We start from the raw sequence: 17196 nt of genomic DNA, 5'->3' as shown, positions 1-17196 counted from the left end.
TACAAGATACCGGTATTTAATCTTCCACTAGTCATATACGAGTGATTTTAATCAAATTCAGTCAAACATCCATGGGGGAAGGGGAACAAAATTTGCATAAATGACAACTCTGACCCTCCTTCTCGGCTCAGAGCCCAATGGGGGGAATAGGGACAAGCCCTTTAATTCGCTAGTTATCATGAACAGTGATTGGCTAAAGACCGAATTTTGTCGGAAGCATCGTGAGGGTACTCTGGTCCCCTGGGAGAGTAAAGATCTAAAATTGATACTAGTCATCAATGACTTTGATTTTGAATCAAATTTGGTCAGAAGCATCCGCTGGGGAATGAAAACAAAGTTTGCAGAAATGGAGACTCAACACCTCTGTCCCCTAGTGTAATTTTTAGTACACAAATATGCCATTCCCGTAGTGAAAAAGTTCAATACAATATTTATCCTGAAATAAGCCCACCTCTTCTAGTGAAAAGGTTCAGTACTGTATTCATCCCCTCTCCTAGTGTAAAAGTATAGTGCTGTTTATCCTGAAAAAAAGCCACTTTCCAAGTGTGAAAATTTAGTACCATATTTATACTCAATTCTACCATGTTTGCTATGCAACGCCAGTTTTGATTGGTTTAAAACCATGTATTATTTTCCAATAATACACGCTCGTGCCAATAATACACGCTCGTGAGTCACAGCTGTTACAATTTTATATATCTAAAATTCACCCGTTTCATAAAAGGTTACTATAGCCGAGTGGGCTAATGGGTTAGTCTTTCAATAAATTTTTATCACGACGCGAGTTCGAATCCTACGGAGGCCCCCCCTTTTTTGCTTTTTCTTTTTTCTTTTTAATATTCAAAATCAATGCCATATGATAGATGCTTTTGATCGTAGTACTGTATTGCCTGTATATTTCATCAACAAATAATGCAATACTCAAGAAATAAATTACAAGGTTTTCTCGGGGTTTCTTTGCTGTTTTTCTATTAGACAGAGGTAGATCTCAGAACTAAACAGTACATGGTAGAATAGAAATAATCAACTTTGACTCGTGTATTGTTGCAGGATATACAACTCAGACTCAGATATTTTGCAATTTTTTATTAATAACTAAGGCCTGCAGGCCTTCGTTATTAATTTAATTGCAAAATATCCTCGTCCTCGTTATATATCCTGCAACAATACACGAATCATCGTTAATTATTTCTTAAATAAACCCTTTCCCCAATTGTAAAATTCTAGTACAATATTTATCCACTAATAACCCCCACCCAATTAGTGTAAACGTTTACACATGTATCAACATTTGCAGAGAGCTTATTTCGGAACACCTTTCGCTTACCATATGCATTTGAAAATTGATGATTCTGCAAAAATGAAGGACTTAAAGGAGGCTTTGCAGATAAATGCGATACAATGATGATATACATTTTACTTGTTTCATTAATTAATATGTTTATCAAAACAATATTACTGGGTAAAATTTATTTACAGTACTTTCCACTTAATCGGGTAACGCTTAATATTAAGGGTATTTCGTATATTGGGGTAAAAATTCAAAAACAAAAAAGCATGTAAACCATTTTATGTTAAATCATATTTAAAAAAAATCATTTAATTGGGTTGGAAAAGTCGTATTTTTCGGTTATTTGACTATGACAATCTGACCAAAAATGGAAATCTTCCATTTTTCATGAAAGTCATCACATAATTATGTTTAAGTTTTATTTGAAAAATTAAACAAAAAAACCAAATTGTATTTAATCATAACTAAGAGGTATGTTCCGATCAATATTATTTATTCAATTAAACATACACTTTCACTCACAAACAATTCCACATAACAGTTAAACTCACAATTCTAGCAGATATACAAATACATTCCAAAACTGATTCAAACACAAAAAACTACCAATTCAATCAACATTCTTGTTCATAAATTTCCTCATAACAATCTATATCTGAAACTTCTGGTAAATGCTGTAAGCTGAAAACCTAAAAAACTTTTAAAGGTAATAAAAATATCCTTAAATAAAACAAAAAAAACTCTAAAGCCAGATTTCTGTGGAGAATGAAAACGTACCAAATATGCTTTTTGATATCTTTAAATCTTTTTCTTTCACAGTTTGTTGGATGATTAAGAGGTTTATTCCTTGAACAAGAAACACAAGATTTTACCAGGATGATCGAGTCACACCTGATAATTTGTTATAGTCGGCCAGTTTTCTCCATACAATCCTACTCATTCGGAACCTCCTCAGATTTCCACGCGGTCGAGATGTTATGATGCATCGCTTATGTACATGAGAAATAGAGCTATTTAATGGAAGTGTCTTTATGTCTTCTGCAGCTTTTTCCTGCAAAACATAAAAAAGAGAACTTCTTTAATAGTGAGAAATAAAAAGGCTAGGTCTTATATTAATACATGTATATAGGATCTTGAATGAGTCTTCGTTTCATATTTTAAGAGATTTTAAGAACGAGTCTTAACTCTTAACTTATGTTGGGTTTTTTTTGCCAGCCTTTGCAAGCAAAAATTATAACTTTGAGATGAGTTTAAGAAATTGAAATGAAAACAAATTTTACATTTTGACTGGTTTCAGGGGCATCTCTAGTCTGATGGTGCCCTCGTCTTTATATATACATATGTAGGTAATTTTGGCATTTTTTTTATATAAGACTAGACATGCCCCTGTGGGCAAATGATGAAATGATATCATATAATGGTGAAACAATATCACATAATGGTTTCTCATCATATAATGATACATTTCATCATATAATGGCAACATCGCATAATACAATAGCAAAATGATATATAATGACAATATCGCATAATATAATAATGATATGATATCATATAATAGTAAAATCAAATTATATAATGAATATTTATCATATAAGGCAGCCTTAGCGTTCCATATATATTGTATATACATATTGTGTTCAAAAGTACCCATGTTTATTATTGCAAGGAATGAAACATGATCTTCAATAGCATCTAGCAATCAAAAGTGATCATAAAATAGCCAGCTAAAAAGTTTGTTAATCAAAACCAAACTGGTTCTCATGGTTTTAACAAGAACACTTTTAAAAAAAAATTCCTATTCCTTAAGCTCATTGACACTATATCGAATTGTAACACCATTTAGAAAACAAGGGTTTGTACGAAGGGAGATAACTCAGTGAAAAAAGTGTAATAAAACATTTTTAGTCAACAGGTCTAAGGCATGCCTGTATAGTTTGAGTGGACTCCTGAAGCAAGTTTTACTCATTTTCTAGGCTTCAAAGGTGCAGCATCAACACAAATACTGGAAATCATAATTTCTGGGGACTGAATCAATCATGGATTGCACTGATAATTGTATAAATGACATCCTTTTCAGATTGGGTTTGTTCGGATTTAATAAGGTGTAGTCATCCCCCCTTGGATACCTGCCCTGGGCCCCCAACTAAGACGATAAAGACACTAGAAGCTGGGATGAGGCACAACTTCCCTCAAGTTAGAAATTATTGAAATCCTTAAGAGCACACCTTGGATATAATATTATACAAGAGGTCTCATTAGAATATCCCAGATAATATACTGAGAGAGTGAGATGATCAACACGGCAGTTCTTCCTTAGATCTGAGAGTTGTTCACATGTTTCAACTCGGGGGAGTCATCATCAGTCATCATCAAGTTGAAATATGTCAACGACATGCAGCATTAAATTCGGATCTAAGAAAGAACCACCATGTTAGACTCACTCTTTTAGGATATATACTGATAATAAGATAGTATCTAAATAAATTTATCAAAATTATTTTTTCACCATTTATCCTACAAATTGCAAATTAATTTTGCTTCAGATGTCATTAACATATAACGAGAATCAGATTATCACAAACTAAATAATTAAAACTTTCACATAGGAACATATACATGCAGGTTTTTGGTACAAGAAATTTACAACAGCCTATACTTGCTTTAACCTGGAAAAATAAAGCACTGGTATAATAATAATATTCATAACATTCTTCCTTTAGGTAAAAAAACTGTGAATTAGTTAGGGCCTGTTTTTGGCTGTAAAACAGGATAAAAATATCACCAACATGTCAATCTAATTAAAATCTAGATCCTCACTCTCACTATGCTACATGAACATCTAACAACATCCCATAAGGGGTCACGTCGGGATGACCTCTGAGATGTGTGTATTTCACTTTCAGGGTGAATTGTCAATTTTCCGATGTCATCGAAGCAAAACATTTCGTCACAGCATGCATCTGAAGCAAACCATTTCGGCACAGTATATATATATATATATATATAAGGGTCAAAGAAGTAATATGAACAGTATAATCCAGATAACACTGGATCCCCACATAAATGTATGGAGGATACGAATTACTTGTAATGATTATATGGGGCAAAGAAGTAATTCAAACAGTGTAAACAATAAGGTTTGTTAAATTTTCGAGGCAATCCGCCCCTTTATCAAAACACAAAAAATCACAAATACAATCACATAATATATATAATTGAATTACTTCTTTGCCCCATATAATCATTACAAGTAATTCGTATCCTCCATACATTTATGTGAGGATCCAGTGTTATCTGGATTATACTGTTTATATTACTTCTTTGACTCTTATATATATACCTATATATACATTCCGGGACGAAATGACTTGAAACAAATTGACAGATTACGCAAACTATGCACTCTAGTCATGCTAATTCGGACACATAAACATTCATTTCCAAGATTCTGGAAGTAGTCATTTGATTGGCTAATCCAAAAGGTCATCCCGACGTGACCCCTTATGGGATGTTGTTAGATGTTCATGTAACATAGTGAAAATGACCATCTAGATTTTAATTAGATTGCCAACATGTAGGACAAATGCTGTTTCTTGTATATACATGTCATATACATTTTTCAGTAGAATTGCTCAACAACAACTCAATATCTTAGTATTTAACTTTGTTCAGAACAATGTCTACATTCTACCACTAGGTTTTCAGAGCAAGCAGAACTTTATAACATAATTTTACAAAAATAAACATGATGTATTAAACCTTTAGTTTTTTTTTGGGGTGACAATTTTTAAACATAGATACAAAATAATTCATAATCATCATGAATGTATAACTGATTAAGCAAAACTTTCATTTACAGTATACTTTTAAAACTACTGAATTCAAGAGAACACTAACAGTATATATACAATGGGATGATCTATTCTGTGCATTATCAAATACAAGTAATTTGCAAAATGCAAATCTGAAATACCATGGATGTGACTGTTTTTATAGAGATGATTTTGTGAATTGGGAGGAAATTTTCAGAAAAGGAACACTACTGATTTTGGAAATATTGCCTAAATATGAAATAATTTCAATTTAAAATGGGTCTATTATCAGCCGCAAGAAGTCCTCAGAAAAACTGCTGGATGTTAAAGTTGAAGATTGACAAAATGTTTCCAAATACCTACTACCTACCCGTATCTTTGATGGTAAGATCGTATTTCGTTTTAGGGCATTGTATCTCAGTCTTTCTGCTCCATATTCCTTAACAAGATCTCGCCGTTTAGCATCCCTCCGCATTTTCCAATCAACATATCTGGTTCGCACCTGAGCTGTCTGAAATGGTTGTTGCTCCACAGGAAGTGTTGTATTAGGAAAGTTTAGCACCTGGAGTGTAAAAAAAATAAGTCATAAATGACATCAAGTCACTTCTTGATCATAAATAAATATGAATAAAATACTTCAAACAGGGTTTTCCTTGACACTCAAAAACCTTTATTTTGACCCTTAACTTGACATGCTTGATGATTATTGATATGACCAGGGCTCCTAAATGAACCTCCCAGTAGCTCTTTGAGTCAGAGCATGATTTTGACTCCCAATAATAATCTCACTCATCAGTTTGAAGAACAAGTCTATTGGATAGAGGTTTCAAGGCTCTGTGACTGAAGTAGTGATTTAACTTCAAATCTTGCTAAAAGTTCAGGGTCAACTGATTATGATGATCACCAATCAGAAATTAATAAAATCAGACACTTCATTAATTCCTATATGATTTAGAGCCTATGACTGCGTCAGTTTTATAAATTTGAGGGTCCAAGGGAAAACTCACAATGCTTGATATAAAAAACAAAAGAGGATTTCAGGTTCATTTCAATATCAGATACCATAGTTGGCTAGAAGCTCCCATATGCAGCACGGTCACAATGAGCAACTTATCGTAATTCATTACAAGTAATTGAGGCTAACTGAAATAAAAAAAACCAAGTACTAATTGTAATGGGAATCCATTACAGAAGTCCCCCAAACACCCCAGCAGTTGAACCACTGTGTTCGCCATCCCTCAAAACCCCTATATACCAATTTTCATTGAAACCAAACAATATCTAAATTTTCACAATCAGAGGTCAGGAAATGTCAACCTTTTTGTTCAAAATCGGACAATATCTAAATTTCGACAAATCAGAGGCCTCCATTTCGTTACTCTGGCAATCAAACTTTCCGAAAATGTTAACATGTAGTTCTACATATCTCATAACCCCTATGTACCATTTTTTTTATCTTGATATGATGATATCAAAATTACGATTAATCAGAGGTCTCCATTTCATTAACATAGCCATTGATCATGACATTTTCAGAAAATGTTAACATGTAGTTCTACATATCTCATAACCCCTATGTACCATTTTTTTTATCTTGATATGATGATATCAAAATTACGATTAATCAGAGGTCTCCATTTCATTAACATAGCCATTGATCATGACATTTTCAGAAAATGTTTCTGGGTTGTTCAGCATACCTAAAAAAAACTGGTACCAATTTTCACCTTAATCAGACAATATCAATCAGAGGCCTCCATTTCGTTTCCATGGCAACCAAACTTTCCAAAAGTGTTGCAACACGAACAGCATCCCTAAAAACCTCTATGTACAACGTTTTACCAAAATTTGAGTCCGAAATCCAAAAACAGAAATGGGCTCTTGTGGCCTACTTGGATTTCTGATAGCTAAAAACAAGACATGCATGTAAAATTCAAACTTTGATAACTTAACTCGGATCACTCGAAGCCTCCGTTTCACCAGAAGTATTACTCCGGTCCTAGCGAAAATCCTTCTTTTTCTAAGTAATAAAAACTTGGATAATTCGAACTCAGATAATTCGAAAAACTTGGTTATTCTCAAGTTTTTGGTCCCGATATATTATACAACCTATATATGTAAAATGTACCGATTATCCCAAAGTTGAAAACATTATTTTCAATTTTAAACAAAATGTGTCAACGAAATACTCATCGTATGTCTAGGTAAATTGTTTACAATTTGGGCCACGGGAAATATCCTGTGTTCGTTTCGGTTTGCTATTAGTTTACATTAAACATACCTGACTATTGTTACTGTAAATCCTGTCTTTATTAAGATCTAACAATATTGATGTTGACAAACAGCACTTGCATAAGCCCTTTGATTATCAAAGTAGTGCGATAATTATACCCAAGCTTGTAGTAGTTTTAAAATCTTAACTTAATCCTACTGAAACAAGGCAACCAATACATCAACTTAAAATGTGGGGGTGGGGTGTTAATCTTCTAGATACTCATGTCAACTAAATAACATTTGTTAAGTATTTCAACAGAACTGCAAAAGATATCATGGATGTTCAGTACTACAAAACTAGTGAAAGATATCAAAAACCAGTCTTATCCGCAACGACTTAAACAACTTGGCATTCCGTCCCTACAATACAGAAGAAAAAGAACGGATATGATTCAAACATTCAGAATAATCAAGGGAATAGACAACCTCGAAAAAGAAGATTTCTTTGAAATGGAGACAAACAGGAGGACCAGAGGACACAAATACAAAATTAGGAAGCCCCAAACCAGAGCAGACTGAACATCAGAACAAACTCCTTTAATATAAGAGTAATCAATGACTGGAATAACTTGTCAGAGGAAGTGGTAGAAAGTGAGACAATCAACCAATTCAAAAATAGACTCAACAAGCATTGGAAAGACCTGCTAATAAAATTTCACCCAACTTGTGTTTAAAGATCTACAAGCCAGTATATAAAAGGAATAAGAGGACTGTGAGACAATTTTTTTACAAATTTAAAATGATATTTATTATGTGGAAACTGTACATAAATTTTAAGAGGTGGAGAAATTGTATATAATCATAAAGAAATCCACGGAACCACAATAGTGATAACAATGATATATTTGATGAAAAACTTTGAATCAAGGACAAGGCGCAACAAGACGTATTGATGAACTGAAATCTATTAAGGTGGTCAAGAGACGATAACGTCTAACACAGACCGAAGCCAGGTGAACCAGGTGAAGTACTGTGCAATCTATATATTATAGTTTGAGAAATTCTTAGGCTCTTGATTGTCCAAGGCTGTTTATGATATATAAGCCTAGGATACAGTAATTTTGCATGCAAACTTAATATGAAATGCTTCTCTGGAGTAGTTTTACTATTGGATGTTAATAGTAATATTTCAAAATCTATTTTCACAGGATAAATGGGGTTCAGGCGCTTGCAGCCTACAATGCAGAAGAGGGACCCCGGTCGCCCGAGATGGAGGAATTAGGAAACAAGCACAAATTGCTGATATCCGAATAGCAACTTGGCAACATATGCAGTCATACTGTACATACTACACTTTCGTTTAACATATTTTGGTTGACCATTATATATATCAACCTATATCATCTATAAAGGCCTACTTAATAATAATTATGACTATCTGCTATTTCTTTCTGTAATGTAGAGTTACTGCCCTTGTGAGCAAGTGTTGATACGATGTACTTCTATTACATAAACAACCAATACCTGCTTACAAGGGCAGATAACTCTGCATAAACAAGCCCATGGGTCTTAACAGTCATCAGAGTTTTGATATCTTTGAGCATATTTGACCCTTGTGACCTTGAATTAAGGTCAAGGTCATCCATTGAAACAAACTTGGTAGCCCTTCATCCCAGCATGCTACAGACCTAATATCAAGTCCCTGGGCCTCTTGATTATTGAGAAGAGGTCCTACAAAAAACTCAGCCTATCTGACCCCTGTGCCCTTGAATGTTGGTCAAAGTCCTTCATTTCAACAAACTTGGTAGCCCTTCTCCTCAGAATGCTACGTACAGACCCAAAATCAATCCCCTGGGACTCTTTTGAGAAGTTGTTTAAACATTTCAGCATATTTGACCTCGGTGACCTTGAATGTAGGTCAAAGTCAATCATTTGAACAAACTTGATAGCCCTTCATCACAGAATGCAGCAGACCCAATATCAGGTCTCTGGGCCTGTTGGTTATTAAAAGTTGAAGTTGAAAATGTAAATTGTTTACGGCGGACGACACACAATGGACGACGCTGGACATAAGGCAATTGCAATAGGTCAACTGAGACTTTGTCTCGGGTGACCTAAAAAGACAGAATATGTTGATAATTTCAGACACAGGGGCTTGGCACAATTTTCCAAATGATGGTCCATATATATGTATATTGTATAACTATTATAGTGTGTATATATATGGACCATTGTTTGGAAAATCGTGCCAAGCCCCTGTGATTTCAGATTTACCCTTATAAAAACTCATAAAAAATGCATAAGAAAAGTTTCTATGATAATTAATGCATAGAGGTACAATAAGCAGTAACCACGATAATATTTACTAATTATAACTGAAATTGCAAAATTCCTACATGTAATTAGTCGTCTAGTACATCAGCAATTAAAAAATACATTTGATGTCTTTTCTTATTGATCATCTTAAATGCCAAATCTTCTTTAACTTTTTGCAGCATTTATTTATTTTTCTATTAAATCCAAAATCATTGAAAAGCAATATAGATGGATGGATGGCATATTGCACATACAAATATGCCATGTTGGTGGATTCATCCACACGGGGTAGGCAAAGAGCTACATCACAAACAAATAATTGTCAGATGAAAAAATATAGTCTCCCGAGTATGACCGGTCCCACGACTACATATACTTGTTAGTCGCAGGACAGGTCATACTCGGGAGATGCTATTTTTTTTATCTGACAATTATTTTTTGTGATGTACAGGTCTGTGCTTACCACCTATTGATTCAGCTATGCACAGAACGTAGTATACCTGATCTGTATGTTAAACAAGGCTTTTGAAAGTTGTAATACCTAGGATTATTTGATAAAAATCGTTAAGAAACCGGTTTTTAAAAAACCCTGGTGATATTGTTGCGATTAGGCCTATGCAAGGCCACCAGATTCCATCTAATCATGTTAGCATGTTAATGGTAATAATATATCAAGGTAATTGTCTGCATGTTCTTGTATAGGTACTGCACAGCTGGTGATAGGGGTGGGGGGTCCCTCCTGATTCCTCCTCAACACCCCCCCCCGCCCTCCACCACCATACCGGCATATGCCCCTTATCTTATGTTCGAGTTTTAAATTACAGCGTCATCACCTAAGCCCCTGAAGATCCAAAGTAATTTATCATATATAGTAGCTGAATACAATGTCAAAAATGATATGTTTTCAACTCATTAGTAGGCCTAGTGAACAAATAATGTTATTACAAAATTGAGAATAAATTTACCTTCAAAAACGGCCTTGCCAAATTTCGCATAGATGACGCAATAGCTTGCATTGCACTTTTTTGTAATAAAATTGCTGATCTACACTGTTTTCAATTCAGCCTTGCAACATATTGATACGGTGAATTATGCCTATAATACTTATTTAGGAGTCCTTTTCATATCACAGGGTACATGACGTTCCGGAAGTAACCTGTTGTTTAATCTCTCTTTTTAAAGCTTCGAATCTGCCATTCATAAATACATTTGATACAAACATGTCATAGACTTGGTTAGGTACAAATAAGGCAGTGACGTCAACAACACCGTGTGCGCATCTCCGAAGCCTATATTGCCCACGTGATACGATATTCCTTCCTTTTCTGCTGTGGCGTGACTGTGAGTATGTGTACATTATATGTGTTGAGTTAAAATCTGTTTTAATCATCGTATGTTTTCATCATCCATAACTTTTTATGCGATGTTTGTAAAATATAGACAAATATTGGTAACTTCTTCAATGTATTTTGAATGAACAATGTGTACTTTCATGATTTTTCAATCTTTTTTCGAAATATACAAAACCATCCACGTCGACATACCGGCGTAATGGCGCTGGCTGAACCCAAAGCTATTGTATGGGCCTGTAGAGCGATGGTTACCGTACAACACTGCATTTACAAGCTACTGTTGAATTGTTTTGTTAATTTGATATTATTGTTCTTTTTTTTCCTTTTTTGGTTATAATTTATCTGTTGAATAACATCTTTGTCGAGCAGTCTGGATCAGAACATCACACTGGCAGCCATGTTTGATAGAAAACACTCTTTTTCTGTATCATTTCAATTTGTCGGAAGTATATATTCTATTCATGATCATTTTGCTTTACTCCTGTGTAAAATGTGGTCCTAGATCTGAACTGTTTTTCTCTAATCAAGGTACCATTGGGTGTTCTTGTTTATTTCGTGGTAATTATATAACTGAATGAACTATTTTAACTTCTTTTATGGGCGTTTTCCTGGATGAAGCCCTGCTTGTTTCGTATGACTTCCACTAATACCCATGCTATGGCATCTACATCGAGCAGACAGTTGAATATTTCCTTGTAATCGTGATTGCACCATGAAATGTCACAAAATTACAAATTCAATATGGCTGCCATTTTCCTTTCAACCACGTGGCCTTTGATGTGATCTAGTCTAGATCGCTTGATATTTTGGACAAAGAATATTGACCAATGGTCTGTAAGTTGCTACTAGAAGTGAATTAGTGAAAAAGCCGGTTTAATTTATTGTATTTATGTCGGGACTAATTTGCTTACAGCCTCCACATGTAGTAATAGTGTGATTTTTGATTAAATATGGTAAGAGAATAAAATCGTTTTATAGCAACTAGATGCATACTTTTAAGTGAAATGGTTGTGTCACAGTAATTTTTTGTTAATCTAGCACCAGATTGCTATATTTACCATCACTAAGGTCAACTAGTGCCTTATATATGATTATAGAATAACACTTAATTTTGTACATTTTTGGTCGTAAAATATCTGCTAATGAAGGGTTCTGGGTTTGATTGTGACCTGTTTTGAAAACATCGTACAGGACTGATAGTTTCAGAAGAAGCCTGTAAATTATATCCCTACAGATATTTTTTTTGTCGAATACTTTCATGAAGCAGCTATTGTAAGCTTGTGTGAAATTTACTGTGCTACTTGTAGGAGTTTATGAAGAGAACGAATATGATCATATAATACATTTGGGAAGTTCAGTTGAAAAAGTGGGATTTATCGGCAGATAAGTGGCCATTAATGAGCCAAATTTTCTAGAATTGCAGTTTATTCCTGAATTTTTTACCCCCCCCCCCCCCCATTTTCTTCCCAAAAAGGGGGACAAAATTTCCCATCCCCATCCAGTGATAAAAACCTGAAAAAATAAGCGACAATTGGTTTTTGGGTTATTTTAATGAAGATTTTTTTTTCAACATGACAGTACTCTGAATTTGGATTAAAATCTTTTTTCTCTCTTTTACAGATCCTTACCTTGTTGTAACAACTGAGAAACAACCATGGGTAAAGGAGAAAAAGTTCACATTAATATCGTGGTCATTGGCCATGTCGACTCTGGAAAGTCGACAAGTACCGGTCACATGATCTACAAATGTGGTGGTATCGACAAGAGAACCATTGAGAAGTTCGAGAAGGAAGCCCAGGAGGTAAAAATCCAAACTTAATTTAAACAGACAAGCTGAAAGAAAGTTGTATTATGTACAATCGAGTACAACTCCAGTTCATGCATTCAAGGTTTCTGGTTCATGACCTTCAAACTTGACATCAGTAGGGAGAGTTTTTGAAATTAATTTTTTCTGTCATTCATAAATGATCATGCTGGGCATGCACGCCCATTTAAGTCCAAACAGCTGTATTGCAATTTGCAACAATATATATGTAATTGATATTAAATAGACCTAGAAACTAGCGGTGTATTTTACAAAAGTGGGAACAAGTGATGCAGGGTAAATATGTTGAAACGCTGATACTCTGCATTTCATTTGATTTTTCATTACAGTTTTAATCCAAGTGGACCTAATTAAAAATTTGTCTTTTTAGATGGGAAAGGGCTCCTTCAAGTATGCCTGGGTATTGGACAAACTGAAGGCTGAGCGTGAACGTGGAATCACCATTGATATTGCTTTGTGGAAGTTCGAGACCACTCAATATGTTGTTACCATTATTGATGCTCCAGGACACAGAGATTTCATCAAAAACATGATCACTGGTACGCTGAATACACTTTGTTCAGAGTTGGTAGGAAGGTAGTTAGAGATAAATCTGTTTCATGCTTGAGCTATTATAGGGTAGGACTCAAAGTGGCCATGGCACCTTAAATTCACCATTGGCGAAGAAGGAACCTGCTTGGCCACTAAAATTTGCAATTTCGTTAATCTTTAAAGGTTGCAGCCCGTGCTAAAATTATGTTCACAATTGAAATTTAGAGAAATGCTGATCTTGGAATAAAGAGATTTTTTTTTATTGACATCTTTATTTAATGACTAGGTAGCCAAATACCGTAGGCAACCTAGTAAAAATATCCACTTTGAGCCCTGTAAGGGTTGGGGAGACTGGCAAGATTTTGCATGCATCTAAGGGGCAAACAATAAGGGTCTTTTTGAACTTGAGGTTCTAAAGTGGACATTGATTACAAGTTATAGCTAGATTTTGGGATTATATATTGCCATGGTCTCTTGACATATCAATATATACAGGATGGCTCTGCTCCTCCTAAACAGGTTGATGGAAATTGCTGTCTGGAAGAATTTGAATTTTATGTGCAGCAGAAGTGTAAAATTGAAGAAAATAGGGCTCTTTTAAGATTCTGGATTTCATGTCGTGTCAAAAAAACTGATTTGTTTTAAAGGATAAGGTTATGTAAAGTTAAATAAATGGGAGTTTGTCCTGTTAATGAAAATATAAAGGAAGGAAAGCACTTTTATTGTCCTGTATTGGTCATTAATTTACACTCTTCATTTTTAAAGGAACTTCCCAGGCCGATTGTGCTGTACTTATCATTGCTGCTGGTACTGGAGAGTTTGAAGCTGGTATTTCCAAGAATGGTCAGACCCGTGAGCATGCTCTGCTTGCTTACACACTTGGAGTGAAGCAAATGATTGTTGCCATCAACAAGATGGACAGTACAGAGCCACCCTACAGCGAGGTATAGCAGATTTTGTAGCTTTTCCCTACAAATGTTACATTTTCTGAAATCTGTAAATTTTCCAATTGAGCCAGTCAATTTATGATTTTTCCATGCTGCATGTACTACTAGTTGTGTACTACTAGTCTCAAGTCATCATTACAGCAATGTTGCTATTAAATCGGCTGTTGGCATCCAATGCAACTGCTGTTCAGATGAAACTTGAGTAATTTCAACAATTAAAGTTCAGAAATTTCTCAAATGCAATTAAAAATGATAAAAGAACCAGGATAATTGTGTACTTCAGATATAAATGTCGCTTACAAAAAGTCAACATGAATCTTTAAAATTTATTTGACTGGGAAAAACCATCATAGTGATAATTGATGGATTGAAATTTAGATTTCATTTATCGATATATATTTATTTGGTTTTGACAGGCTCGTTACCAGGAAATCACAAAGGAAGTAACTGCCTACATCAAGAAGGTTGGTTACAACCCCAAAACTGTAGCTTTCATTCCCATTTCCGGCTGGCACGGTGACAACATGATCGAGCCCACCGAGAAAATGACTTGGTACAAGGGATGGGCCATTGAAAGGAAAGAGGGCAATGCCAGTGGCAAGACCCTGCTGGAAGCTATTGACAGCATCACTGCTCCATCTCGTCCTTCAAATAAACCTCTTCGACTCCCTCTCCAGGATGTCTACAAGATTGGAGGTATGGTCGAAAAAGAAATTATAAATATGGTAAAAACCCTGCTAACTCCGAACTCTAGAGGACCACGTCAATAATTTGAGTTAATAGAGTTGGAACGCAAGGTACTAACTAGTAGATAGTGTTTTTAAGAAACATAATCTTCGTGTAAAATTACGCTATTTGCCTAGTACAATATACAATGTACCAAGCATTCTGATGGTAAACCTTGCAGAAGGTGTTCATGATGATTTAAATACTGTAGTAAAGGAAGAAATGCGAAAATTTGAAAGATTTTAATTCCACTTAAATAAAACTGTTACATCCTGTCGCAATAAATGGTCTACCTACCTACATATCCACCATGCAAGTACATCCATTCAAGTTTATAGAATTAAAAAAGGATGTTTTGCCGATAATACTGTGAAATGGGAAATATTTGACACTTGTAAGCAATATGATCTGTCCCTCCATAAATATTAAATATGATAGTCATCCGCGTAGAGCATTATCCCCTATAAATTTCATTAATATTGTCATTTCATAATTTGGTTTAAAATGTAACTGATCGACTGGTACCTCGAGACCATGTGGTATGGCATCACTAAGCCAGCAAGCATGATTAATATTTATAAGCATATTACTTTTTTTGCAATTCTTTAATTTATATTTATATCATCGGTCGCTTGTTGTGTTTCAGGTATTGGAACTGTGCCAGTGGGCAGGGTAGAGACCGGAATCATCAAGCCTGGAATGATCGTCACCTTTGCCCCATCTGCCCTGACAACTGAAGTAAAATCTGTTGAGATGCACCACGAATCTATGCCGGAAGCTCTTCCCGGAGACAATGTTGGATTCAACGTTAAGAACGTCTCTGTTAAAGAACTGAAGAGAGGAAACGTTGCTGGAGACAGCAAAAATGATCCCCCAGCTGGTGTTGAATATTTCAATGCTCAGGTAGGTAGTCTTGAATGTTTGAAGTGAAACTTCAGGTTTAATCCCTCTAGGAAATGTTTGGGTTATTCCAGTAAAATATCCAGGAGTTAGATACACACTGGTGACTATTGCGATTGTCTTTTGTCTCTCTGTTGTCTGCCTGTAAACAATTATCAACTTCTCGATCACGGGGCCACAACAGTCGCTGAGAATGAAGTGCTAAGTGAAGTTTGTTAAATGACCGACTTTGACCTTTCAAGGTCAAAGTGTTGAAATAGTGAATAACTGAAGAATGTAGAACTGGTTTCATATCTTGTCATTTTTGGCCCAGTTGTACCTTTTTGATTTTGAATCTGATCCAGATAAAAATGGCCAACTGGTGACCGTTGACAGTTTGAAAATTATTTTCTCACTGAGGATTTTTTTATAGGCAGTTTCCCCTTGGTCCCAAGTTAAGTCCATTTCATTTTGAGTAAGAGAACAAATTTTCCTCTAGAATTTATTGATGTGGTAAACAAAAATTAATACAGAAATGCATTTAGGAAATCTTAATTACCTGTGTCAGGTGTCTGTACAAAACATGTACAAAAATAATGCCAGACTGGTGTCCGTGCTTAGTACTGCCATTAAAATTAATTTTCACAACTTGTGTTTGTAGGTCATTGTCCTGAACCACCCTGGAGAGATCCACGCTGGATACACCCCAGTCCTCGACTGCCACACTGCTCACATTGCCTGCAAGTTCAAGGAGCTTTTGGAGAAGCTCGACCGTCGTACCGGAAAGAAGCTTGAGGACGCTCCCAAGTGTCTGAAGTCAAGTGACGCCTGTATTGCGGAGCTTGTCCCCCAGAAGGCAATGTGTGTTGAAGCCTTCAATGACTACGCTCCACTTGGTCGTTTTGCTGTCCGTGACATGCGTCAAACCGTCGCTGTTGGCGTCATCAAGTCTATCAAGAAAAGTGAAAAATCCGGCAAGATGACAAAGGCTGCCCAGAAGGCCACCAAGAAATGAAATGAATTTGACACCCTACAAGGACATCAGGCCCGCTCCATCATAACTAGCTTTTGTTTTGCCTCATCTGATTTAGATGATAGTTTGTCCAAGAAGGCCAAAATCAAAGACAAAGTTCACAGAAAAACGTTGAGAATTCAAATGAAGTCTATTTTGAATGACCCACAGCACAGCATTTACTGGACTGTAAAACTTCTTACCAAAAAAATCCATCGAAAAGAAGTGAGAAGGAAAAAAAATTGATGCTGTAGGTAATGGCATTAATAAAAAAAATTATTTAAAATA

The 17196-nt window shown here is 35.3% G+C and overlaps 2 protein-coding genes across 3 annotated transcripts; one reads left to right on the top strand and one right to left on the bottom strand.

The window, feature by feature from the left end:
• Window positions 1–1767: 1767 nt before the first annotated feature.
• LOC117316447 (28S ribosomal protein S14, mitochondrial-like) lies at window positions 1768–10823 on the bottom strand. Its single transcript, XM_033871033.1, has 3 exons — window positions 10602–10823; window positions 5477–5668; window positions 1768–2342 (listed from the first exon to the last, which is right to left on the bottom strand). Exons 1-3 carry the CDS (start codon window positions 10650–10652, stop codon window positions 2160–2162), a joined length of 426 nt encoding a protein of 141 aa, XP_033726924.1. The 5' UTR covers window positions 10653–10823; the 3' UTR covers window positions 1768–2159.
• A 123-nt stretch (window positions 10824–10946) lies between these two features.
• LOC117316446 (elongation factor 1-alpha-like) lies at window positions 10947–17196 on the top strand. 2 transcript variants are annotated; one of them, XM_033871032.1, is made up of 7 exons: window positions 10947–10981; window positions 12609–12789; window positions 13184–13352; window positions 14110–14288; window positions 14708–14987; window positions 15664–15920; window positions 16558–17150. In XM_033871032.1, the coding sequence occupies exons 2-7, from the start codon at window positions 12643–12645 to the stop codon at window positions 16909–16911; spliced, it is 1386 nt and encodes a 461-aa protein (XP_033726923.1). In that variant the 5' UTR covers window positions 10947–10981; window positions 12609–12642; the 3' UTR covers window positions 16912–17150. The 2 variants fall into 2 exon arrangements, with proteins under 2 accessions (XP_033726923.1, XP_033726922.1); XM_033871031.1 differs by lacking the exon at window positions 10947–10981 and having other exon boundaries at window positions 12586–12789; window positions 16558–17196.

Source organism: Pecten maximus, chromosome 18 (assembly GCF_902652985.1).
Source record: "Pecten maximus chromosome 18, xPecMax1.1, whole genome shotgun sequence".
Classification (NCBI taxonomy): Eukaryota; Metazoa; Mollusca; class Bivalvia; order Pectinida; family Pectinidae; genus Pecten; species Pecten maximus.
This window is presented reverse-complemented; position numbering and strand designations above follow the sequence as displayed.

Excerpts from the sequence above, each read along its gene's own strand:
- LOC117316447 (XM_033871033.1), bottom strand. The coding sequence starts at position 10,652 with ATGCAAGCTATTGCGTCATCTATGCGAAATTTGGCAAGGCCGTTTTTG. Across the intron at positions 5,669-10,601 it reads TGGCAAGGCCGTTTTTGAAG|GTGCTAAACTTTCCTAATAC; the intron begins GTAAATTTATTC and ends TTTACACTCCAG. Across the intron at positions 2,343-5,476 it reads TCTTACCATCAAAGATACGG|GAAAAAGCTGCAGAAGACAT; the intron begins GTAGGTAGTAGG and ends TATGTTTTGCAG.
- LOC117316446 (XM_033871031.1), top strand. The coding sequence starts at position 12,643 with ATGGGTAAAGGAGAAAAAGTTCACATTAATATCGTGGTCATTGGCCAT. Across the intron at positions 12,790-13,183 it reads TCGAGAAGGAAGCCCAGGAG|ATGGGAAAGGGCTCCTTCAA; the intron begins GTAAAAATCCAA and ends TTGTCTTTTTAG. Across the intron at positions 14,988-15,663 it reads GGATGTCTACAAGATTGGAG|GTATTGGAACTGTGCCAGTG; the intron begins GTATGGTCGAAA and ends GTTGTGTTTCAG.